Raw genomic sequence first — 26,989 nt, 5'->3', positions numbered from 1 at the left:
TGGTAAGAGTCCCCCTTATTCGGTGATTCCTTTTGGTGGAGGCTTTCCCTTGGTGTGCCTATATTCGTGATACCTACGGTACATCACTATTTGTTGCCTGCATATTTATTTTCATGTTCTTCGGATTCCGGATCTATCCACCTACATTGGAGGAATACCATCCGGACTTCCATTAAAGACCCTAGCTGGGGAGTTCAGCTGCAAGCTTTCTTTGCTTGCCCTTCTGGTAAGCTCATAGACATTTACCCATTTATTGCACCGGTGGAGGATTTTTTGTGCGTTCAGTCACGGGCACAACTTCATTCAATAATCTATTCACAATTTATTCACTTATGAACTTTTTATTATATATTGTATCATTTATGATTTTTTGTATATGGACACTATCTAACTATATCAACTATATTGATATTCCTCATTCACTCTTAGTTAGCGCAACTTATCTGTTTTGTATTTGATTTTATTGTGTGTATATCACAATTTTTGTTGCAGCTCATATATTCAGATTTGTTTTTTAGTTAGTTTAGCGCAGTATCACATTTTTTCTTGTTTACACTTGTCACATGTTTCCTTCCACCCCCACACATGCTACACACCAGATAGGGAATATAAAACACACTTACCTGTCCTCAAGACCTCTTGCCGGGAATCAAACCCCTCAACTCCCTCCACCTGCTCCCTATGCAGACACCGGTCGACCCTCTCATCCTCCGGGGTCAGCTCAACATCGCAGGGTGGTCCACCCCCAGTGCCAGTCTGGTGCTTATGAATTTTTGCCAGCTTCTCCCACAAACGGAGCCGCAGGTCATTAATCTTTTTATTAATGTCCTTTGCAATGCGAGGGACATTGCCAAGGGCATCGATCCGAGTGGCAATAATGTCCAGGATCTCTTGTTTCCTGGCACGGGTGGTATCCCTACTCTCCGGACCATGGAGGAACCGATCAAACTCCTCCATGCCAGAAATGATTATTGCCCTCTCCTGTGCAGTAAAGTTATTTTTCCGCTTGCTGACGGGAGCAGACATCATCAAGGAAAATGAGGAATCCAAAAACAAACAGCAAAATTACCTTGCTCAGGGGGGGGGAAGCAGGATGTAATTTTGCGTCGGACAGATGCATGTCTGGGCGTATTTATGCGCTCGACGCAAGCCAATAGGCCGGCGTACAATGGAAAGTTCGGCCGACCTAGCTGCGCGCATGCGCACAAGGAATTGATCCGACTTAGACATCACTGCGCATGCTCCGTTGAAGTTAAGCCGGGCGTAAGCCACTGCACCACGCTCAGACAATCATTTGCATAAGTTCACACCCACTTCCACTTACACCGGCTTACGCCTTCAATTTTAGGTTCGGCCGGCGCAAATTGGAGAGCAAGTGCTTTGTGAATCATCAACTTTGCTCTCCGACTTATGCCGGCGTAGCGTATATACGTTGCGTTACGCCGGCACAAATATGCGCCCATCTACCTGAATCTAGCTAAAAGTATGCAATATGTGAATCTGCACTCTATGGGCCAGATTCACAAAGAGATACGACGGTGTATCTACAGATACACCATCGTATCTCTGACTTACACTGGTCCTATCTATGCGCCTGATTCATAGAATCAGTTACGCATAGATAGGGCTAGATCCGACAGTGTTACACTGTGTTACACTGTCGGATCTATTTTTCAATTTAAAAATGGCGCCGGGGGCGTTCCCGCTGATTTACGATAAATAATATGTAAATCAGCGAGATACGCAAATTCACGAACGTACGCGGACCCGACGCAGTCTTCTTACGATGTTTCCGTAGCGGCGTACCCGTCGTATACTTACCCCTTCTTTTATCAGGCGCAGCCAATGTTAAGTATAGCCGGCGTTCCCGCGTCGAATTTGAATTTTTTAACGTCGTTTGCGTAAGTCGTTCTCGAATACGGACGGACGACGTTTACGTAAGCGTCGAAACCACTGACGTCCTAGCGACGTCAGTGGGAGCAATGCACGCCGGGAAATTTCGCGGACGGCGCCTGCGCATTTAAATCGGCGCGGGAACGCACCTAATTTAAATAGTACACTCCCCTAGCCGCGGAATTTGAATTCCGCCGGGGGATTTAGGATCCGCCGTCGCAAGTTTGGAGGTAAGTTGTTTGTGAATTAGCCACTTGCCTCCTAAACTTGCGGGAGCGGATCTTAATTCACGTAGATCGAGCGGATCTATAGATCCGCTGCGCTACGTGAATCTGGCCCTATAACTAAATTTGATTGGTTGCTTTAGTTATCTTACACAGTTGAAGTATGCATTGTCTCCATAGTCAGCTTGTCCTTTGTGCAATGGACTGTTATGACCAGTCTGTGTATCCCAGTCGCCATGAAAATCATATGTCATAACGCTAATAAAATCAAGCAACCTGTATAAATACAAATGAAGAAAAATAAATCAGTTAAAGTCATCTTATTATATATATATATTATATTAATTCCACAGTGCTGTCACTTTAAATCGTCTTTTTTAGCTATTTGGAGTGCTGCTGTTAACCAGGCGCTTGGTCCTTGTATTAAATGCTTCTACTCTATTCACAGCGCTGTCCTAAAATCATATTGCTCTATCTATTTCTCCAATAAAATGCAATCAACGCATGAAAAAAAGATACATGCAGTTGAAGTCCAAATAATAAATGTCCATATGCAAAAATATATTCATACATCAAAAATATATATTAAAGTGCTTCGAAAATTCTTCTTATAGTGCTTCGTATACAAGGTGCTCCAGTGCAACTTCTACGTGCATATATGAAGTGCCTCCGTGCAGCTTATAAGCTTTCCGTGCCCCATACAAAACTCTGGGCCAGATTCAGGTAGAATTCCGGCGGCGTAACGTATTGCATTTACGTTACACCGCCGCAAGTTTTACGGGCAAGTACTTGATTCACAAAGCACTTGCCTGTAAACTTGCGGCAGCGTAAATCCGTCCGGCGCAAGCCCGCCTAATTCAAATAGGGCGTGGATTATTTAAATTAGTCGCGTTCCCGTGCCGAACCGACTGCGCATGCTCCGTTTTGATATTTCCCGCCATGCTTTGCACAAAATTACGTCGCACTGATGTGATTTTTTGAATGTCGACGTGAGCTACGTCCTTTCCTATTCACGGACGACTTACGCAAAAAAAAAAAAATTTAATTAGACGCAGGAACGACGGACATACTTTAACATGGCCAGTCTAAAGATAGGCCAAGAAATAGCAGCTGTAACTATACGCCGGGAAAAGCCGACTAGCGACGACGTAAGAGAATGAGACGACCGCGCGTACCTTCGTGGATCGCCGTAAACAGCTAATTAGCATACCCGACGCGGAAAACGACGCAAACTCCACCCAGCAGGCGCCGAAGTATTACACCTACGATCCGAAGGCGTACGAAGCCGTACGCCTGTCGGATCGAAGCCAAAAGCCGTTGTATCTTGGTTTGAGGATTCAAACTAAAGATACGACGCAGCAAATTTGAAAATACGCCGGAGTATCAGTAGATACTCCGGCGTATTTCTTCTGTGAATCTGGCCCTCTGTGTCTTGTAACACTCACCAGATCTCTTTGACTTTGTGCTTTTCAGCTACAAAGTATGTATAGGCTTGTGAACAAGTCATTTAAAGCATTTATTTTAATAAAACTGAATTATACTATGTGGGCTACACTTCTGTCCCCTTGTATTATATCTGAGGAGTGGATGCACAGTGGTTGAAGGAGAGTGCTGGAGCTGCCTTATTCCTGTAGCTGAAAAGCACAAAGTCAAAGGGATCTGGTGAGTGTTACAAGACACACAGTGGTGTATGAGCCACAGAGAGCTTATAAGCTAAACGGAGGCACTTTATATATGCACATAGGAGTTGCACTGGAGCACCTTATATATGGAGCACTGTAAGAAGAATTGTTGAAGCACTTTATTTTACATTTTTGATGTATGAAGATAATTTTACGTATGGACTGGCATGTATCAGGTATCAGAGAGAACCAAAACGCATGTAAAAGTGAATATAAATGTTTATTAAGATTAGTGATATATAAATACACAAACCCCCCCAAATACCAAACAGTGACAATAACCAACAGTGACCCACAAATAACAAAAAACTATATACAGTAGATGGGGAATACCATAATCATAAACGTAAGCCAGGCCAGGGTCATGCACAGCAGATCAGCAGATGGACAAAGGAATGTGCCAGAAACATAAACGTTAGCCAGGCCAAGGTCATACACAGGGAGTCAGCAGATGAGGACAGGGAACAAACAAGACAGGGAGAGGATGGGTGGATCAGACTGCAGGGCAGGGATACAAGGTAACAGGTGGGACCGGATGGGGATCAGGACAGGGAGACAGGATCAGGTACACAGGAAACAGGCTCAGGTTACAGGAACAGATTCAGAATCAGGATTAGATAACAGGCTAACAGGTCAGGGTGCAGTGACGATACCAAGGCGATGAGAGCAATTATCAGCCAGGTATTTATATGAATGCCTGTAATTGGAATCAAGTAACACCCTGAGCGCAGGAGGTGCTCTCTGCTTTACACTGCCGGGATACATTTGCTGATGGACACCGGTACTACGGCCCAAGGATCCAACAGTGCCACCAGCAGGTGAGTCCTCTCTCTACAGGTCCTGGGTGTTGGAAGACACCGGCTAGTGGACACTGGAACTGCGATCCAAGAGACCGAAAGCGCCACCAACGGGTGAATCCTTTCCTGACATGGACATTTATTGTATGAACTTTAACTGAATGTAAGTTTTTTTTTTTTTAAGTTCATTGCACTTTTTGGGTGAAATAGATAGCCTGATTATGATCTTAGGACAGTGCTGTGAATAGAGTAGCGACATTATGCTTTATTATGTTCAGTTGTATTATGTTATTGTCACCAAACAGATGCAATGTCCATGTATAGAAAAGTAAATCTGCGTAGCGCAAAGTAACAAGTTCAATTTAATCCCTTCCTAACCAGCACTCCATATGCACTCCATATGCATCCCTCACAGCCTGGAACAGAAACAGCTTACACATGTCTGTGGACTCTCCCCATGTAAAAGTGCTGGTGCTTTATGAGTGGCCTAATACTATCACATGGAATGAGTCTAATGTTCATACATACTCTGAAGTACCAAGTATTTTCTTTGCTAATGCCATCTTAATGGAGGGGAAATGAAGAAAGGGTGATTTTTTTTTGCTGCTGGGAGGGAAAGTTAAAGCAAAGCACAGGTCTGCTGTAAAACTGGCCTGTAGCCACCAAAGGAGGCTTACATATTCTTGACGCCGAAATATGTTGTGAATTGTATTTATTGTAGATAAATTCTTTTGTATTTGAAATCACTTTGTTTTCCCTACTGGTAACAGTGAAAACAAGCAAATGTCTGCGGCTACTGTTTTAGAAGCAACTGTGAAGCCCTGTACACACGATCGGTCCATCCGATGAGAACGGTCTAATGGATCGTTTTCATCGGTTAACCGATGAAGCTGACTGATGGTCAGTCGTGCCTACACACCACCGGTTAAAAAAACGATCGTGTCAGAACGCGGTGACGTAAAACACAACGACGTGCTGAAAAAAACGAAGTTCAATGCTTCCAAGCATGCGTCGACTTGATTCTGAGCATGCATGGATTTTTAACCGATGGTTGTGCCTACTAACGATCGCGTGTACGCGGCCTAAGAATGAGAATAGTGAACACACTGACACACTGGCATGTCCACCATCTCTAACCCAAAGAAGCATTCACTTTTCTCCCCACTCCTCCCTTCCTTGTAAAAATGGTGTCATGTAATAGTCAGCCAAAAAGCGCAATGCTAGGGCTATTCTCTTTTAAAGCATAGCTAAACCGAAGAACAAAAATGTACTATAGTCTAGCTTACCAGTGGGGTACATAGGTTAAATTTAAGGGTTTTTTGCAGGGCTAGTGATCTGATGTCACTCTACTCCTACACCCACCAACATCAGTCTGTCGCAGTACGCTACCAATCCTGTCATGTTCCTGCTGGAATTGGTGGGTAACACTGTGAATCTGTTATACAAGTCAGTAAACATCTATTAAAACTGACGATGTCCAGTAAATTAGTTAGTAGTATGCTAAAATTTAGGGATAAGATTATGTAACGGGAGTCACTTTAGGGGCACAAGGTGAATGAGAACCCCACTATGGTCTGTGCTAGTCACATTTAATGCGGTCAGATATTGTATATATATTGTGTGTTGGCTGATGTATACTAGTAAGCTTGCTGTGATGAAAGGGGTGGGGTGTGATTGCATTCCATTGTCTATTGTGGTAATTAAGTCTGCTATGTGGATTGGAGCTTGGTAGGCAGTCTGCATACCTATTATGGGATGTTAAAGCGTCTTGCTGTGAGGAAAGGGGGGGAATCACTCCAGCAACCCCCCCCCCCTGCTAAGACTGTTTACTGAAGGAGAAGTTTGAACACACCTGACCTGTATCACCATTGTCATTGGACAATTTAACCTACCCTGTTTCCCAAGGGTGGGAGGGATGTATTTTGAAGAGGAATGTGTTACCATGTGCAGAAAATAAAGATTCATTCCCTGTTTTGAACCTCAAACAAGAGCTGTGTGTCTCGTTTCTGGGGGGGATCATTAGCGGTCGTGTTCGTTTGCCTGATTGTGGAGTGTCGATAAGCTGTCTTGGATGGGATGGAAGGTCATCAACGGTGGTGACCGTTACAGTGGTGGCACAGCAGTGGGATAATTCCATCGCTTAAAGGACAGCTACAAGGACACAGGACAATGGAGTCTCAGTATGCACGGCTGAAGCGCTCCACCCTCAAGGACTTACTGGAGAGCCGGGGCAGACCGGCCAGCAACCGTAAAAAGATGGACATGATCACAGAACTTGTCCAAATGGATGGAGCGGAAAGACCCAACATAACGGAAAGGCCCAGCGTAACAGACAGGACCCCGGAGGAGGCAAGCTTTGATCGGGCTGTCAAACTAAGACTGGCACACTATGGTCCTAACCCTCCACCGGAGATCATAGACCGGGTTATAGCTGCTGTGGATGCAAATTGGCTACGGCAAAGAGGTTCCGCAACAGCAGAAGTCACAGCAGCACCATCTGAAAGGAGAAAGATACATTTTGCTGCTTTTAAGAACTTCATTGAAACTGAAGGGGAGATTGATGGGTACCTTGCTGATTTTGAACGGCAATGTGCCCTACACCGGGTGCCCACAGAGGAATGGGTTACCATTTTGTCTGGGAAATTGTCCGGCCGGGCCAGTGAAGCGTTCAGGGCCATCCCAGACAAGGATATTATGAACTATGGACTGGTTAAAGAAGCACTTTTGGCCAGGTATGCCGTCACACCGGAGGCATACCGGAGGCGGTTCCGAGAGACGAGCAAGCAGACTGGAGACTCATATACCGAGTGGGCATGCCGCCTACACCGCACAGCATCCCACTGGGTCGATGGATGCCAAGCAGAATCCGGGGAAGAGGTGCTGCAGGTGTTCCTGCTGGAGCACTTCTTTGACAAACTGTCCCGGGAAGTCAGAGAATGGGTCCGGGACAGAAACCCTTTCTCCTTGTCTGAAGCAGCTCGCCTGGCGGACGAATACACAGATGCCCGCAAACTGGACAACTCTGTGGTCAAGACCACAGCTCGGGTGGATTATCGATCAGCGGCACCCCTGCCGGCTATTGCCTACAAACCCCAGTCGGACCGTCCTACAACACCACCTCCAGCGGCCACTTATCCTCAGAAGCCTAGGTTCAACTCCCAGGACAACTCACAGTCCATCAGGTGTTTTGGGTGTAAACAGCTAGGACACAGAAAGCTAGACTGTCCATTGAATCCACCCAGGCAGTCACAGTCATGGAGACAGCCAGAAAGGGGGAACCCCCGCACATCCATGCCTGCGGCCCACTGCGTTGAGGAGGAAGAACATTGGGGCGTTCTGCACGAGGCAGATCCGATACAAGCAGCTAACCAGGACAACAGGCAGCAACACAGGCAGACTGTCTGGGTCAATGGAAAGGTAGCCAATGGACTACGCGATTCTGGGGCCACGATGACCCTGCTACAGAAGAAACTCATCCCAGAGAGCCAGCACACCGGAGACACTGTAGCCGTAAGAGTAGCGGGAGGCACCGTCTTCCGGCTACCCGTTGCCCGGGTTCACCTGGATTGGGGGGTTGGTTCGGGACATGTGAATGTGGGGGTGATGAAGGATTTGCCAGCAGATGTACTACTGGGGAATGATTTGGCCCCCCTTGTTTCTGCGTACGCCCCGATGTGCCCCGCTGAAGCCCACACAGTGACTACCTGTGCCCAGACCCGCGTTGCTGGAACCAACTTGCTTGCTGCTGAGACCCGGGTAAGACTACCTTCCCCAACATGTACTGTAGATCCGGCACAATATCACAGTCTAAAATGGGAATGTGACAAGTTGGCCAGTGAGAAATCAGAGATGCAACGACACTATGTCATGTATTATGAGATGTCCCGTGGCTTGAACATTGAAATGCACAAACAGGCTGAAATTGTCAACAGATTAAATTGGATTTGCATCCAGGTTGTGCCTTATCTGTCCCAAGAGCATCAGCAACAGGTTTTGGGAGCCATTGAGAGAGCAAAGCAAGTGACTTTTCCTGAACTGAATTCCATTATTCACCTTCACCATCAGCTACAGACCTGGTAAGCCAAATGGCAATGCTGATGGGTTATCCCGGCAAACAGACGTTATCCCGGCCTCCTAGTTCCGGACATCCCCAAGTTGACCCGAAAAGGATCAAGCCGGGTCTGCCAGAGTGTTCCACAAGGGGGGAGCCATGTAACGGGAGTCACTTTAGGGGCACAAGGTGAATGAGAACCCCACTATGGTCTGTGCTAGTCACATTTAATGCGGTCAGATATTGTATATATATTGTGTGTTGGCTGATGTATACTAGTAAGCTTGCTGTGATGAAAGGGGTGGGGTGTGATTGCATTCCATTGTCTATTGTGGTAATTAAGTTTGCTATGTGGATTGGAGCTTGGTAGGCAGTCTGCATACCTATTATGGGATGTTAAAGCGTCTTGCTGTGAGGAAAGGGGGGGAATCACTCCAGCAACCCCCCCCCCCCTGCTAAGACTGTTTACTGAAGGAGAAGTTTGAACACACCTGACCTGTATCACCATTGTCATTGGACAATTTAACCTACCCTGTTTCCCAAGGGTGGGAGGGATGTATTTTGAAGAGGAATGTGTTACCATGTGCAGAAAATAAAGATTCATTCCCTGTTTTGAACCTCAAACAAGAGCTGTGTGTTTAGTTTCTGGGGGGGATTATTAGCGGTCGTGTTCGTTTGCCTGATTGTGGAGTGTCGATAAGCTGTCTTGGATGGGATGGAAGGTCGTCAACGGTGGTGACCGTTACAGATTACAAGCCCTTTCATTAACTGATGAATGTTTAATGGAAATCTTGTATGATGATCTGGGTGGTTATATGTCCTTTTGTTGCACTGTAGTCTGCTCTCAAAGGTGCCTTCAGTGTTTTAGGCAGTGCCAGTACAGTACTGATTGTATACCTGTATCATGTTTTTGACGGTGTTAGTATGATGCCGTTTATATATTTGTCTGTGGACATGTTACTGGCGGTGTCAGTACGGTACCAATTTTATATCTAGGGGATATGTTTACATACAGTAATGAATTGTAATGTTTCCATGATTTCAGCATATTAAATAAAGGTAATTTTCTATGTTGCTAAAAACACATTAATGTGATTAAAACGTGTTCTATTACTTTATTCCACTCATTTTTATTGTGTTTTTTTTAAATGCCACGATCATATAATTTAATATAATTATGGCGCTACACAAAGTATACTGTATATTTTGATGTCACGGTGGGGATCAAGAAATTATCAGCCCTGAGTGGCAGATAGTCTAGGTAGGCCATTAAGCTCATCAGTCCTTAAATGTTCAAGCTAAGAACTTTATTAAAAGGTGCAGAAAATATACTGTTGCCAGAAATACAGAATCTGTGTCAGTTGCTGTAAGTGGAACTAGAAACAAGAACAATAAAGAAAGACTGACACAATCTCCAGGCACTGTCAATGCAGATAACACAAGGTTTCCTTGGCCCCTGCAGGGCCTTGGCTGATATCAATGCCAGGTAGGGGAGCAGCGTTGTGTGTTAAGAACACGCAGCCTCCAACACTTCCTCCAACATTCCCAGAAGTGTTAGAGGTGATTTAAAAAATTTAATATTTGTGTTCATCACAGTGGGGCAAAAAATTAGCAAACAAATGGGGGCAGATCCACATACATCTGCGCCAGGCGCAGCGTATCTAAGATACGCTACGCCGCCATAACCTATCTTTTTTAGTTTGAATCCACAACGAATCCGCGCCATAAGTTACGGCGGCGTAGTGTATCTCTTGCGGCGTAAGGGCGCGGAATTCAAATGGCTGTGATGGGGGTGTGTTTTATGTTAATACGTCGTGACCCGACGTAAACAACGTTTTTTTTTAACTTCGCATGCGCCGTCCCTGGGGGTATCCCAGTGGGCATGCTCGAAATTAAACCGGAACCAGCCACGGTGACGTAATTCTACGCAAATTCCTATTCGCAAACGACTTACGCAAACGACGCAAAAAATTCAAAATTGTACGCGGGAAGGACGGCCATACTTAACATTGAGTACGCCTCATAATAGCAGCTTTAACCATACGCCGGAAAAAGCCGAACGCAAACGACGGAAAAAAATGCGCCGGGCCGAAGTACGTTCGTGGATCACCATAAATAGCTAATTTGCATACTCGGCGCTGATTTCGACGGAAACGCCACCTAGCGGCCGCCGAAAAATTTCATCTAAGATCCGACGGCATACGAAGACATACGCCTGTCAGATCTAGCCGAGATGCCGTCGTATCTTGTTTTGAGGATTCAAACCAAAGATACGACGCGGGAATTTTGAAATTACGCTGGCGTATCAATAGATACGCCGGCGTAATTTCTTTGTGGATCTGCCCCAGGATGCGTAACATATGCTTATGTGAGAAGTTTAAGGCCGCGTACACGCGAACAGTCCATCCGATGAGAACGGTCCGAAGGACCGTTCTCATCGGTTAACCGATGAAGCTGACTGATGGTCTGATGTGCCTACACACCATCAGTTAAAAAAACGATCGTGTCAGAACGCGGTGACGTAAAACACAACGACGTGCAGAGAAAAACAAAGTTCAATGCTTCCAAGCATGCATCGACTTGATTCTGAGCATGCGCAGGTTTTTAACCGATGCTTTTGCATACTAACCATCGGTTTTGACCTATCGGTTATCAGTCCATCAGTTAAATTTTAAAGCAAGTTGTAAATTTTTTTACCGAAGGATAACTGACCGATGGGGCCCACACACGATCGGTTTGGACAGATGAAAAGGTCCTTCAGTCCGTTTTCATCGGTTTTGACCGACCGTGTGTACGCGGCCTAAGTGTATCTTAAAAGGCATTTTGTACTCTGGTCTCTTGCAAGAAGAGTTTCTTCATCTTTCTGTTACCATATGTTGGCTAAATAGGCTAGATACAATACATACAGTAAATACCTATCAGCAAAGGACTGTAAGTTTTACTTCTCATTGATAGGGCTTTATTTCCACTTACTGGCCAATTTTAGAAATTTCATAAGCATTATCAATGGTCCCCTTTCCAGCAGAAACAGCAGCTGATATCAGAAGACGTGGACGTTTGGTCTCTTCTCCTTCTTTTTCAAATGCAGCAAGCAGTTCCTTAAACAAGTGAAAAACATTAAAAATATTTTTGAGTATTTAACTGAAAACACAAATAGTTGGATATGACATTTTGTGGAGCAAACGGTATCTTAAGCCCTGGTTCACACTGGTGTGGCTTTGAAATGGCGCTGCTTTAGCGTAATTTCAAAGCTGCAGATCAATGTGATTTGCATTGCTGATTTAATCGTGGCTTGCAACTTTGTTTAACAGAATTCGATGCAATTTGCAATGAAGTATAAAAAAAAAGTAGTCCAGGAGCCTTTTTCATAATAGCTGCGTCATGAGTCGTGGCGATATGAACAATTCCATTGCAGGTGATTTGGAACTGTCAAATCGCATGAAAAATCACACTGGTGTGAAGAAGGTCTAACTTACTTAGCCTGAGAATTATGTTAAGAATTAGTCATTCCTCTTTACCAGGCCACTGCCTGCCTCTTGCTCCTCTGAATCAAGTGACATTTCCAGATATTTGCCCATGTCCACCATCTTCCCACTGCCTCTGTGCCTTTACCATTAAAATTACCCCACAATAAGCACACTGGCAACATTGTGTTAGAGCAAGGGTCCCCCAACTGCGCCCAGTGGGCCACATGCAGCTCTCTACAAGATTTTATCCAGCCCCCTGATTTAAGGGCAACCCTGATGTAAGGCCGGCGGACTTTGATTTGGACTCTGATGTAAGAGGGACTCTGATTGGGCCCAAATGTAAAAGGGACTTTGATAAGGACCCTGATGTAAGGGGGGACTCTGATGTAAGGGAGGCTCTGATGGGGAATTTGATGTAAGGATATATGGCTCACGTACTGCAAAGTTTTGAGACCCCTGTGTTAGAAGTCTTTTTCGGTCATACCAGCCTTTACTTTTCTAAATGGTTCATTCTTTTTCATGTTCTTAGGTATGTGTTTGTGTCAGCCTACCACCCCTGGAGCTGTCCTCGGCCTTACATAAGTTCCCCTGTAGCACTCTTCTCCAGCTATCTTACCCTGCCTTTCACTCTCTTGTAACAGCAACTGCAGCGTACAGATAGTGTTAAGAAAACAGTTGAGATGTTGCATGGTTTGGTGGGTCAAACAAAATAAATAAATGTTAATAACATCCTAGGGATCAATGTTGGGCATCAGGCTATACACTGTGTGCCATTATCTAAATCAAAAGGAATAATACAAGTAATATATAAACAAATACATTTAATTGTTCAAATGTCTATAGAAGTATACATACATAAAATTCACAGAAAAAAAACAGGATTCCTGCTAAGTTGTTATTGAATATTGACCTGTTTGCAACAGTAGCTAGAAATCCTGTGTTGGTACTGTTTGGTGTGGGGATAATTTTATATTAAAAATCCTATAGCTCCTGTAGCTGTTAATAACGTGTAGACAGGGCCATCTTTAAGGCAGGGCAAAAGGGGTAGCTGCCCTGGGCCCTGTCATTGTTGTGGGGCCCAAAGCAGCTGCCTCATACTTGCCAACTATCCCAGTTTAACCACTTCCCGACCACCCACTGTATATGTTAGTCCTGTTTTTAAAGATGGATATCTCGGTAACGGCAGCAGCTGCTGCCACAACTGAGGTATCCATCTTTACAGTGGGCGGCCGTGTAAAAGATAACGGCGGTCTCCACGGCGGATTCGCCGCGAGATCTCCGTTATCGGTGGCGGGAGAGGGGCCCCCCCTCCCGCCGCTCTTCCGCGCCCTCCGCCGCTTACCGGAGCCGTCGGTAGCGGCGGAGGAGATCGGATGCTGCCGGCTGGTGTGTGAGGACTCGACTGAGGGCAAGATGGCCCCCACCCGTCCTCATAGCTTTGCTGGGGGCGGAAGTGACGTCAAAACGTCAGTCCCGCCCAGCCTCTTAAAGAGACAATTTTTTTGTTGTCATTTTTTTAAATGACAATTTTTTTTTTTTTTAATTGCATTTAAGCCCAAATATGAGATCTGAGGTCTTTTTGACCCCAGATCTCATATTTAAGAGGACCTGTCATGCTTTTTTCTATTACAAGGGATGTTTACATTCCTTGTAATAGGAATAAAAGTGATACATTTTTTTTTATTATTTCAGTGTAAAAAAATATAAAATCAATAATAATAAATAAGAAAACAAAAAAAAATTATTTTAAAGCGCCCCGTCCCGACGAACTCGCATGCAGAAGCGAACGCATACGCGAGTAGCGCCTGCATATGAAAACGGTGTTCAAACCACACAAGTGAGGTATCGCCGCGATCGTTAGAGCGAGAGCAATAATTATAGCCCTAGAACTACTCTGTAGCTCAAAAAATGCAACCTATAGAATTTTTTAAACGTCGCCTATCGAGATTTTTATGGGTAAAAGTTTGACGCCATGCCACGAGCGGGCGCAATTTTTAAGCGTGACATGTTGGGTATCATTTTACTCGGCGTAACATTATCTTTCACAATATATAAAAAAAATTGGCCAAATTTATTGTTGTCTTATTTTTTAATTCAAAAAAGTGAATTTTTTCCAAAAAAAGTGCGCTTGTAAGACTGCTGCGCAAATACGGTGTGACAAAAATAATTGCAATGACCGCCATTTTATTCTCTAGGGTGTTAGAAAAAAATATATATAATTTTTGGGGGTTTTAAGTAATCTATATATATAAAACTCAACGTGTGTGTGTATGTATGTATGTTCCAGCATCACGTCCAAACGGCTAAAGATATTAACATGAAACTTGGCACACATGTTACTTATATGTCAGCAACAAACATAGGATAGGTGGTTTAACCCTTACCCACCCCCATTTGCCATGGTCGGGGTTTTTCTTTAAAGTCCCATTCAACTCTATGGGAAATACATGTTACTTCATAACGACTGTAGATATTTCGATAACACTTGGTCACATGTTACTTATATGTCCACTTAAACTATAGGATAGTTAATTTATCCCTTAACTACCCCCATTTGTGAGGGTCGGGGTTTTTGTTTAAAGTCCCATGCAAATCAATGGGAAATGTATGTTCCCACATAACTTCTGTACGCCTGGAGATATTTCAAAAATTCCTGGTACACATATTACTTATATGCCAAATAAAAATATATGACAGTTAAATTAACCCTTACCTACACCCTTATATAAAAGATGGGTTTTTGTTTCAAGTCCCATGCAAGTATATGGGACTGTGGTCTCTTCATTTTCCTACCCAAAAGGTTAAGATAGGAAGACCGGGCAACGCCGGGTATTCAGCTAGTTGAGTTATAAAATACCACCCCTTCCCCTTTAACCCACCACACCACCACTTTAATTCCATGGTTTAACTTGATGGAATAATGATAGAAAAGGGGGAGAAGGTTTCAATTCCCCCTTTTCTCATGGGAAAGCGGCAGGACTTAATAAAATTAGTAGTGACGGTTTCAAGTCCCCCTTTGGGAACCTAATAGGGCTCTTTAGGTGTAAGCTGGTCCTCGCGTGGCCTAGTTTTCTATAAAAAAAAACTGTTTTAGTCTTGTAAATGCGGAATCTGAAAAACACCTTCGGTCTGGAAGTGGTTAAATTCACTTGTCCCTTGAAGTTTTAGTCCTTTGTTGTGTCCTGATATCTCAGTGTGAAGTGATGCTACTAATGCTGCCCAGCTCTGCCCTATTGTTGTGTACAGATGACTCACCTGCAGACCCTGGGCCAGATCCACGTACATCGGCGCATATATAGGCCGACGTAGCGCATCGTCCATACTCAGAGAAGCAAGCACCGTATCCTCAGAGCATTTTCTTCCAACGTTGCGCCGGCGAAACGTAAATTTTTTAGGCGTAAGCCCGCCTAATTCAAAGTAGGCTTGGAGTGGGCGTGTTGTATGTTAATCTAGTATGACCCCACGTAATTGACGCTTTTTACGAACGGCGCATGCACCATCCGTGGACGTATATCCCAGTGCGCATGTGCCAAATCACGTCGCAAATAGTCAATGCTGTCGACGTGAAAGTAACTTACGCAAAGCCCTATTCGCGAACGTTTTACGCAAACGACGTAAACAACGGAAAATTTTACGCTGTCCTGACGTCCATACTTAACATTGGCTACGCCTCATAGAGCAGGGGTAACGTTACACCGAAAAAAGCCTTACGTAAACGACGTAAAAAAATGCGCCGGGCGGACGTACGTTTGAGAATCGGCGTATCTAGCTAATCTGCATACTCTACGCGGAAATCAATGGAAGCGCCACCTATTGGCCAGCGTAAATATGCACCTAAGATCCGACGGCGTACTAAGACGTACGTCAGTTGGATCTAGCCCACATTCAGGCGTATCTTGTTTTGTGGATACAAAACAAAGATACGTTGGCGCATTGTAGAACTTACGCGGCGTATCAATAGATGCGCCATCGTAAGTTCTTTGTGGATCTGGCCCCCTGTGTTTACATGTAAATAAACGGCATTCATATGTAAATAACGGAAGAGCATTCATATGTAAATAGCTGAGGCAAGCAGCAGTCATATGTAAATAAAGGAGGCATTCATATGTATATCATGTCCCTCTGCAGTGAAGAGATGATGTGCTGTAACCTCCAGCAACCAATCAGTGAGCAGTATTACTGTACAGTAATCTCTAGCAACCAATCAACAAGAAGAAATCATGTGCTGTAACCTCTAGCAACTAATCAGTGAGCCATAATGTGTGCTGTAACCTCTAGCAACCAGTCAGTAAGTGGTAATGATATGCTGTAACCTCTGGCAACCAATCGCAATCACTGCCTGATCTGATACAGTAAACTGATTTTAAGTCTAGCTGATATGTATTGTATGTCTCAGAGCAGGTGGAGATCGAAATTGCATGGGGGGCCCCCCCAAGAATTTTTTTGCCCAGGGTCCAATCAACATTAAAGACGACCCTGCGTGTAGATTATCCCTATCACTAGACCTTTTCCTACCTGAAGCTTTAAAAAGTTTTCAAAACATTAGAACCATGATAGGTTTGTAGTGTCTTGACAGAAAGTGATTGGAAATGTTTCCAATCAGGATAAAAAATAAACAAAAAAAATGTTATTTTTCTAGTTTGTATAAGAATTGAACTGTCAGGTTTTTATTACTCTCTGTGTAAATGGCTAAAGTTAAAATTGGAACAGCATAATTGTTGCAACCTGTTTTGAGGCTTGTATTCCTCTGTGCTACAGGCCAATAAATAAAACCGTATCCTAATGCTGTTAGCAGTACATCAATCTGTAGCACCCTTCAATCATTGATGTAAACACATTGGCCCGGATTCACAGACACTGGCGCATATTTATGCCTCCGTAGCGTATCTCCTTTACGCTACGCCGACGCAGCGCAGAGAGGCAAGCACTGAATTCACAAAGTCAGTGCTTCCAAATCTGCGCTGGGTTTCCAAGGCGTAAGTCGGCGTAAGTGGAAGTGGGCGTGAGCCATGCTAATGAGGCGTGACCCCATGCAAATGATGGGCCGAGCGCCAGACAGATACGTATCGCCAACTGCGCATGCGCCGTCCCGTGGGCGCATCTCAGTGCGCATGCTCACAATCACGTCGGAACAACTGCCTAAGATACGTCGGATCACTGCCTATGGCATGAACGTAACCTACGCCTAGTCATATTCACGTCCTACGTAAACTATGTAAAATAGGTCGGCTTGAGTTCCCTGGTGCAGCCCTTTGCATGGATGCTGCTGAGTTACACCTCCTTTATGGGTCATAACTTTACGCCGGACGTAGGACTTTACGCGCACTGCATCAGACGGACGTACGTTTGTGAATCGGCGTATCTCCCTCATTTGCATATGTGAATAGAAAATCTATGGGAGCGCCAAATACGTCCAGCGTAAATATGCGCCCACTCTACGCCGGCGTAGGCAAGTTACGTCGGTCGGATGAAGCCTATTTTCTGGCGTATCTTAGTTTGCACTTACGCGGCGTATCTCGAGATACATCGGCGCAAGTGGTTTGTGACTCTCATTTTAGCAGGAGTGTGAAAAAACGTAAAAAAAAAAAAAATTGGGAAACAGAAGGAATAACCAATTATGAAAATATAAAAAGATAAAAGCTGCGCCAATTATGTACATTGAGTCATGAATTTAGTTGTTAATGTTATTTAACACTATTACACTTTATTATTATTATTATTATTATTATTATTATGTTTTTTCTATATTGTCCTAGCGGTTTTTCTATCTAGTTAAGGGGCAGCAGCCATCACTTATATATTCACTAATTTACTTAGCTAATTGGCGCAAAGTATTCATATCTTTTTAACAGAAGGAATAAACCTGCTTGCCAATAATGTAATTTAGTTGCATACCTGAATCAAAACTGTGAAGCGCTGTTTGTCTTCTGGGGGACTACCTCTTTCTTCAGAGCCTGGATATTCCCAATCTAGATCCAAACCATCAAAACCAAACTTTCTAAGATGATCAATAACTGATTGAATGAATATCTGTCGATTTGTGGCAGAAGAAGCCATTGCAGTAAACCTGAAAATATATGTTAAACAAGCATATATTTTATCCACCTTTTAGGATTTCTTCGCTCTGAACACTGACAGTCACTAGAGTTAAGTTTTCATATTACTGCGCATCTTACTTCTGTACGCCAAAATTCCATCCTCCAATGGCCAATAAAATCAGGAGATCAGGATTCCTGTATTATGCAGAGCAAATAATGTGAGTAGGGTCAGTGAAAAAGCTTAGACAATATAAAATATATTTTTTTCAAATTTTACTTTTGCAACTCAACTTTTTGTTTCTTTACAATATATGCATCTGTTTGCTTTGATATACAATTCTGTACTATGAAAAATAAAGTCATATATGTAGGCTTCACCTTCACCAACCTGTTGCCAATGAGATTTCCCTTAAATGAACACGTCCTGGTTCACTGTTTCAGCCCAAATTTTTGGGCTAAATTCGGACATGAAACGGACCAAAAGACGCACAGCACCCCTGTGCAAATTCGCACCGGAGCCACAGCGGTTATGTGAACCGACTCCATAGAGAGACGGTCACAATCTCCTACAATGCGAATTGGATGCAGTGAAACCTGCTTCCAATCCGCATAGGTGTGAACTCAGCCTTATTTTCTCCCCCAGCTCATAAAGCCACCATTTATTCATAATGCGATAGGCTGCTTTGTTCAGCAGGCATATACATGACTTGAAAAGCTTGTGTCCACAGCCAGTGATGGTTTTTGAAGGGCAAAATTCTATACTGCAAAGCAGGCATTGCAAAACATTTACATAATTGTGACGGATCTCGCATACCCCAGGAGGGCACATCCGCCAGACCTTTGTTTCCTGTCCTCCAAACGCACCCGCAGCCTGCAGATTCGCCATAACCAGCCCTTAACCCCTCAATCACGAGACAATCCAGACAGGTGTTGAGGGTTAAACATGCAGAGCATAAACTGTTTATTAAATAAAAGACATACACTTTTACACACAGTTAGGGACACTCCCCTTAGCTTTATCATAGAGGGGAGGGGGTAGGGGACAAGGAACAACCAAGACTACAGAAACAAATAAAGGGCCATATTCTCCTTGATTTCCCGCGGGCGGCGCGTAAGCCATTTACACTCCGCCGCCCCAACCTACAGGAGCAAGTGCTGTATTCCCCAAACACTTGCTCCATAGTTTGGGGCGGCGGAGTGTAAATGGCTCGGCGTAGCCACGCGTATCTCCAAGGGGGCGGCTTCTATTTAAATTAAGCGCGCCCCCGATTCTAACGAACTGTGCATGCGCCGGGCTTAAAATAGCCCAGTGCGCATGCTCCAGTTCTCGGCGTAAAACGTCAATGACGCTGACGTGTGCGTCATTGACGTAAAGTCGTATTCAAGAACGACTTAGGGAAACGACGTAGCCGACGGAAAAACACGACGCGGACCCGACGCCATACTTAACATGGCCTACGGGGGACTTGTGTAAACGTACCCCTCATATAGCAGGGGTAAGTTTACGCTTACGCAAACGACGTTAGCGGCGGTTACGCGACGCGAATTCGTTCGGGAATCGGCATATCAGGCTCATTTGCATAAACAAATGAGACCTGAACGTAAACGCCATCTAGCGGCGGGCGGAGTAATTACATTTAAGATCCGACAGTGTAAGTGACTTACACATGGCGGATCTTAAGTGTATCTATGCGAAAATTATTCTAAGAATCGGTCGCATAGAAACAAGGGGCCAAAAAAGAGAGATACGATGGCGTATCCTGAGATGCTCCATCGTATCCTTACTCAGAATATGGCCCAAAGAGTTTATGGTAAGCAGGCAGCCCCTTAATACACATCCCCTGCAGAGAGATGTCTCCAGTCCAGACCATTGTCTATGAACCATTTACCAACACAATTAGACACAGCAACAAGTGGGGGGGATGGGGGAGAAGGGATGTAGCATTACATTACATTATCTCAATGTCAGCTTGTCCCCAGGTCTCCAGTCTCTTCAGGGCCATAATCTGTGGGTAAGGCCCGCCCACAGTCCCTTCCAAAACACACAGTGACAGTGGGTTCTGTCACAATAATAGATTTGATTAAATAAAGGAGTATAGGCTTAGTGAATGACATGATGCTTTGCTAACTTCAATCTTCCAATTGCGTGCAAGCAAAAATTATGATTTTAACTTTCCTTTCACATGATTGCAATGTAAATATGCTCTTAAAGTGTTATAAAGTGCAAAACTGTCTGATTCTTAAGCATGAACCTTTCTGTTACCCCAACATGACAATAACCTTTGCAATTCAGGGTTCACTGTTTAACTGCAGGTGAAATCTAGTATTTCATCTGCTTCAGTCACTTATATGACTTCTATAAATATATTAGATGAAAGATACATTTCAGCTCTAAAGATGTAAAAGACTGCAGGCTAAAGTATCTGTCATTGTTAATGAGAAAATATATAAGGAAAGGAATACCTAGCATTTGGACAAAGAGGAAAATAGGTGTTTTCTATTTAACAAGAAAGAAAGTCCCTTTTAGGATTTTTGAGCTATGTTTGAATGGTACTTACTGATTTTTAAGTGCAATGATTTGCTGGTATAGCTCCTCATCGTTGAATTCATACGGAACGATTTTGTGATTTTCCATGGAGGCAAATGCATATACGATGTGTGTGCAGAGAAATGGGTCCACATTGTTTGGAAAATAAGCAGTGGGAGACGGACGGTACTGGGACCAGTTGGTAAAGTAGCAGACAACCTTATAGGCAGAGCCTGGGATAAAGAACATTAGAAAAATAAAAATGATGCTCAAAATGTTTGTTTACCAAAGATATTGATAGCTTAGACCAACTCATATACAGTATCATACCTGTGGGATTCCCCTGGAAGCTGGAAACCACAATACTAGGCACCGCTACTCCAGTGATCTCCACTAGCTTATGGGTCCAATGTCAAGCAGCTCCCCTGCTACTTACTGCACACAGGAGGTTGATTTCTTGGCACAGGCTCTTTTCAAATTTTCTCAGTGCTCCTTCATTGAACGAGGTGGAGAGGCAGATTTCATGCTCCCCTCTTCGTCCAATCAGAAAATGTAAAGCATTCTTTAAATGATACATAAGCTGAGCAGCCAACCTTCTTTGTACATAACGAATCAGGCAGCAACGCAGCATGGGACCAAGAAGGTAGTGGAGATCACAATAGTAGTGGTGCCTACTACAGGGAATTTCCAACCTCTAGAAGGATCCTACATGTATGGTATGTACATAGTTAAAGTGATACTTAAGTCTCCTTTTTTCTGTTTAAAGATAACAAACATGTCATACTTACCTGCTCTGTGCAGTGGTTTTGCACAGAGCAGCCCAGATCATTCTCTTCTCTGGGCTCTCTTCGAGGCGCTTGGCCCCTCCCTCCTGTTAAGTGCCCCCACAGCAAGCAGCTTGCTATGGGGGCACTGCATTAAGATAAAAAACCTTCTGCCTTTACAACCACTTTAAATTGGTCAAAGATGGACCAATGTAACCATGTAAAAATGCCATACATGGAATTCTTCTTTAACAATTTAAAAAGTATTTTAGAGATTTTAGTGATTGGGTTTAGATCTATACCTATTCTTACCCCATTTTATGAAGGTGCTTGAGAATCAGAGCACCCATCCCCCCTCCCCCGCACTGAACCATACCAGACCACGTGCCCTCATGTTTTGAGAGAGGGGGGCTCACACCCATGTTGATGAGGACAAATACTCCTTCCCCACAACCCTGCAACCCTGGTCTGGTGGTTATGGGGGGTGACTTATTGCAATATGGAAGCCCTCTTTAACAAAGGGGCCCCCAGAACCCGCCCCCCCCATGTGAATAATTATGGGGTACATAGTACCCCTACTCATTCAATAAACAAAAATGTCAAAAGTAAATAAAAACACTAACACCAGGGGACCATGCCCCTGTGATGTCACTCAGAGACCTCCATCCATGATATATTGGGAGGCATGATGTCATTGGGTCGTCTCACTCCCCATGCTTACTTAACGGCAAGTGGCTGTCATTTGGTGAGTGTCCCTTGACAGGACTGGTCGAGTTTGGCATGTGGTGGTGTTTTTTTTTTTTGTGTGGGTCAGCATTCATCGTGATTGACGCTGGATTTACACTGGGGATCATGTCATGCATTTTTTTAATAAAGGACTTTAAAAAAAACTTTACTTTTGAAATTTTTGGGGTGAATAAGTAGGCAAACTCATTCACATGGGGGGTGTGGTCTGGGGGCCCCTTTATTAAAGAGGGCTTCCACAGTCCAATAAGTCACCCCCACAACCAACGGGCCAGAGTTGTGAGGAAGAGGCCCTTGTCCTCATCAACATGGGCACAGAGGGCTTTGGGGGAGCCCTTGCCCCAAAGCACCCCCCACGTTGAGGGCATGTGGCCTGTTATGGTTCAGGAGGAGGGCACTCACCCCCCCCCCCCCATTTCTTGGCCTGCCATCCTGCATGATTGGATAAAGGTCTAGTATGGTTTTTAGGGGGAACCCCACTCCATTTTTTTTTCATTTTGGCATCGGGTTTCCCTCAAAATTCATACCAGACCCAAAGGGTCAGTTATGGATTGAGGGGGGCCCCACTGATGGCAGATGAGTTATGGTTGTTAAGGATGCTGCACCTCTTCGCTCCTTAACAATCAACTATTCACAATGAATCCGAATAAAATATATGCATTCATTAATTTTGCTATAATCATTTCTTTATTTTGATTCATTGACTTTAATTATGTCCATTCGGAAATTTGGATACATATGAATCTCCGAAAATCGTATTTTCGTCCGAAAAAAACAGATCGTAACAAAGCACACATGTCTATTGAAAATACATAAATACATGATGATATATAAATCTTGTATTATAATAATAATAATTATTGTTGACATATTTGTTAAAGTGTATGTAAACCTTAAGAAAAACTTTTTTGCTCCACATGATATTTTTACATACCATCAAAAGTATTTTGTTTTATCTGTTGCATCAGTGCAAATAAATACCTGTTGATTTGCCATAAATCGTGTGAGCTATCTGCCTGTACACAAGAAGGGGTAAGGGAGATGAGGGGGGAGGGGATGAGGAAAGATATTGCTAGGCATGGCTGACACCACATGCTTCAATGTTGTTGTGCTGTCATCTCAAAGAGGAAGGTAGGAGCATACTATATTTCTGGCACATCAACAGTTATCATCTTGTACTTGCATTATGCCTAAAGGTTAAACATGGTAAAATGTGAGTGTTCCAAAGATGTACTACATTTTTTGTTAAATTTGGCCTGACAGAAGCTTTCAATTCTTGCACATACAAGCAAGTGAAAAAATGTAAAAGAGACTTGGGATAAAGTGAGAACATCTGATACTAAATTAAAAATGAACTGATTTGATTGCCAGAATGATTGCAGGTTACATGTAAGAAATATGCATTGAATACAGGTGAACAATGGCAAATAGTTTTTGTGTGCAATCATTATGATTGTGTACAGCTAGTTTGTTTCTTACCAAGCTGCAGAAGAGCCAGCAAACCTTTTAAAAATAAAAAAAGAACAATCAAAAATCTCAGTCATGAACAACATCATCCAATAATCACACTTCTCTATCATACACAGCTAAACATGCTCTACTATATTTTAAAGATGTTTTGCACAGCATTAAATGCAAGCAGTGTAAGCATCTGTAACAGCAGAACTCAGACTGAGTAAGTGGAAAGCAGCACAAAAAGTCAAGCAGTTGGGATGCAGTTGGGATGCAGTTGGGAAGCAGTTGGGATGCAGTGCTAACCAGAGACGTATTGTGGTGGAAGTGAAATAAAATTAATATTTTATTCTATGTTATTTGTGTTGAGCTAGTCCTTTTATTAGAACCACTGAAGTGTTTTCTCTTCTTATATTCTTTTATATTCCTATATTGTTTTTATTTCCTTTTAATTGCTTGATCTATATAAGATATAATACATATGCATGTGTGAAATTATATATTGCAATATTGTTATTATCCTTAAATGAAGAAACAGATAATGTTTTAAAGACACAGTACAATTCAGCATTGAAAAAGAGACAACGGAGAGTTATTCAGATGTGTTCAAACCCCCCCCTCGCTCCTTATCCTCCAACCCCTCCCTTCTACTGCACTCCTAAACTCCTCATTCCAAAGCCCCCTCAGTGGAGAAAAACAAATATGGACTCAATTGCAAGAGGAAATCACCCCTCCTCCCCCTCCTTCTGTTTCTTCCTACTTGCCTTACTGAAGGAACTTTTATGCCACATGGCAAGAAGAAGGATGTGTGCAGCATGCCCAAAAATGGACTTCCAAGAAGAAACCATCCCTATATGAACTGACCTATGAGGGCTCCATGCCAAGTACAGACGTCACAGGAGGCGTGTTAAATGGGACTGTACTGTATAGAATTAACCAATCAGTGTGTTCATGTGAATGATGTCATGATGTTTATAAAGCTATAGGAAATAAAGGGTTGGGCAACTTTGCTGGCTGAACGCTGAAAGGTGAGGATGTGAAAAGTCTGTCTGGTTTTTGCATGCTCCCAGGATTTGGGTCAAACAGCAGATTGTATCAGGAAATCAATCATTATCAATTGGCGCAACCAACGTGGCTTTGTTTTTTATCTGACCAGTCGCAACGGAAGCTTGAATGGAGAGACCCCGTTCGAATCTGCAGTATAACAGGCTCTCTCCCTTCATTCACGTTTTTTTTGTTCCTGGCCAGACCAAAGATGGGAAAGTTCTTGAACAAAGTCTTTTCTAAAGAGAACCCATCGTCTCCTTTCTGCCGGGTTGACGTTTTATGTTTTATGTTTGACGATTTATGTTTTATGTTTGACGTTTTATGTTTTATGTTGATTTGAATGTGGCTGTTTCGGGTGTATGTCTGTAGGAGGCGGGTGGACAGTATCTTCTCTTCAGGGGTTCCTGGGCCGGTGACGCAAAAAATGGCGTGTCTTAGGGTGGATATGTATATATGTGTATGGTGTCACTGGATTCATTTCTAAAATAAAAACATCCGTGATTTACTGGTGTTGGGTTAAGTGAGGTTGGCAATATGCGCATGTAAATATGTCTGGCCTGAAGAGAGAGGTCTCGGGAAATACGGTTATGGGTATAGACACATAATTTCGATGGTCTGTTTCTTTTAGTAAAGACTCGGATTAAGCGAGGTGTCAAAATAGTCTGGGTTGAAGGAGAGGTGTTTGGTAATGATGTCGCACAGTAAGTCCTCACCAGCAGGGAGATATACTTGTTTACAACTGAGCGAACAATGCAAAAAAAATGCACTGATTACTGTATAAATGTGACTGGCAGGGAAGGGGTTAACACTAGGGGCAATCAAGGGGTTAAATATGTTCCCTGTTAGGTGATTCTTACTGTGGGGGGGAGGGGACTGACTGGGGGAGGTGACCAATGGTTGTCCCTATGTACAAGGGACACACCATTGGTCTCCTCTCCCTAACAGGACGTGGATCTCTGTGTTTAAACACAGAGGCCCAGATTCTCAAAGGAGTTACGCCGGCGTATCTCCAGATATGCCGGCGTATCTTCAGATACGCCGTCGTAACTCTGAGGCCTCGTACACACGACCAGATCTGTCCGCTGAAACTGGTCAGCGGACAGATCCGATCGTGTGTACAGGCTAGCGGACAGATATCCGGCGGACAAAAGTTTCTTAGCATGCTAAGAAACTTGTCTGCTGGAGAGCTGTCCGTCGTACATGTCCGCTGGTTAGTACGTCTAACCAGCGGACGGAAATCCCGCGCATGCGTCGAATTGATTCGACGCATGCGTGGAAGCATTGAACTCGCGCGATAGAGAACGTCGGTGTCGTCTACGTCACTGCGTTCTCTGTCCGCGCGGATTTCGGTTTGATGGTGTGTACAGCCATCAGACCGAAATCTCCCAGCGGACATGTCCCATGAAAACGGTCCGGCGGACCGTTTTCATCGGACTGTCCGCTCGTCTGTACGGGGCCTCAGTGTGAGGCGTCGTATCTATGCGCCTGATTCTTAGGATCAGTTACGCATAGATTTGTCTTAGATCCGACCGGCGTAAGTCTCTTACGCCGTCGTATCTAAGTTGCATATTTACGCTGGCCGCTAGGTGGCGCTTCCGTCGATTTACGCGTTGAATATGGTAATGAGCTAGATACGCCGATTCTCAAACGTACGTGCACCCGGCGCATTTTTTAACGTCATTTACGTAAGGCTTTTTTGGGCGTAAAGTTACCCCTGCCCTATGAGGCGTAGATGCGGCGTACCAATGTTAGGTATGGACGTCGGAACAGCATCAAATTTTTCACGTTTTACGTCTTTTGCGTAAGTCGTCCGTGAATGGGGCTGTGCATAAGTTACGTTCACGTCAAAAGCATTGAGTAGTTGCGGCGTAATTTGGAGCATGCGCACTGGGATACGTCCACAGACGGCTAATGCGCCGTTCGTTAAAAGCGTCAATTACGTGGGGTCACGATTAATTTCCATAAAACACACCCACCACTTCCACATTTGAATTAGGCGGGCTTACGCCGGCCCAGTTACACTACGCCAGCGTAACTTAAAGCGCAAGTTCTTTGAGAATACGGGACCTGTCGCTCTAAGTTACGGCGGCGTAGTGTATCTGAGATACGCTACGGCCGACTAAAGATAGGCGAATCTACGTGAATCTGGGCCAGAGATCCACATCATTAGCTCTGTGACTACCAATCGCGGGTGTCTGGCGGACATCGCGGACGTCAGGCACACGCATTGGCACCTGTGTGACGCGGCAAACCCCCCCCCAGCGGCGCATGGCCAGAGGCCATATATTGACGGCCTCCTGCCA

At 44.0% G+C, this 26,989-nt stretch overlaps 1 protein-coding gene across 1 annotated transcript in view; it reads right to left on the bottom strand.

Moving 5' to 3' along the window:
- Window positions 1-21,760, bottom strand: part of LOC120928309 (acidic mammalian chitinase-like) — a 44,555-nt gene extending 22,795 nt beyond the window's left edge. The window contains exons 1-6 of the mRNA XM_040339409.1: window positions 21,756-21,760; window positions 20,711-20,947; window positions 18,291-18,347; window positions 18,010-18,181; window positions 11,621-11,745; window positions 2,270-2,393 (exon numbers count right to left, since the gene is read on the bottom strand). Of these exons, the coding sequence (XP_040195343.1) occupies window positions 2,270-2,393; window positions 11,621-11,745; window positions 18,010-18,181; window positions 18,291-18,347; window positions 20,711-20,947; window positions 21,756-21,760 (720 nt within the window). The remainder of the gene's footprint in view (window positions 1-2,269; window positions 2,394-11,620; window positions 11,746-18,009; window positions 18,182-18,290; window positions 18,348-20,710; window positions 20,948-21,755) is intronic.
- Window positions 21,761-26,989: the final 5,229 nt, after the last annotated feature.

Source organism: Rana temporaria, chromosome 2, assembly GCF_905171775.1.
Source record: "Rana temporaria chromosome 2, aRanTem1.1, whole genome shotgun sequence".
In the NCBI taxonomy this organism is placed as follows: domain Eukaryota; kingdom Metazoa; phylum Chordata; class Amphibia; order Anura; family Ranidae; genus Rana; species Rana temporaria.
The sequence above is the reverse complement of the archived record's forward strand: the minus strand, read 5'-3'. Positions and strand labels throughout refer to the sequence as shown.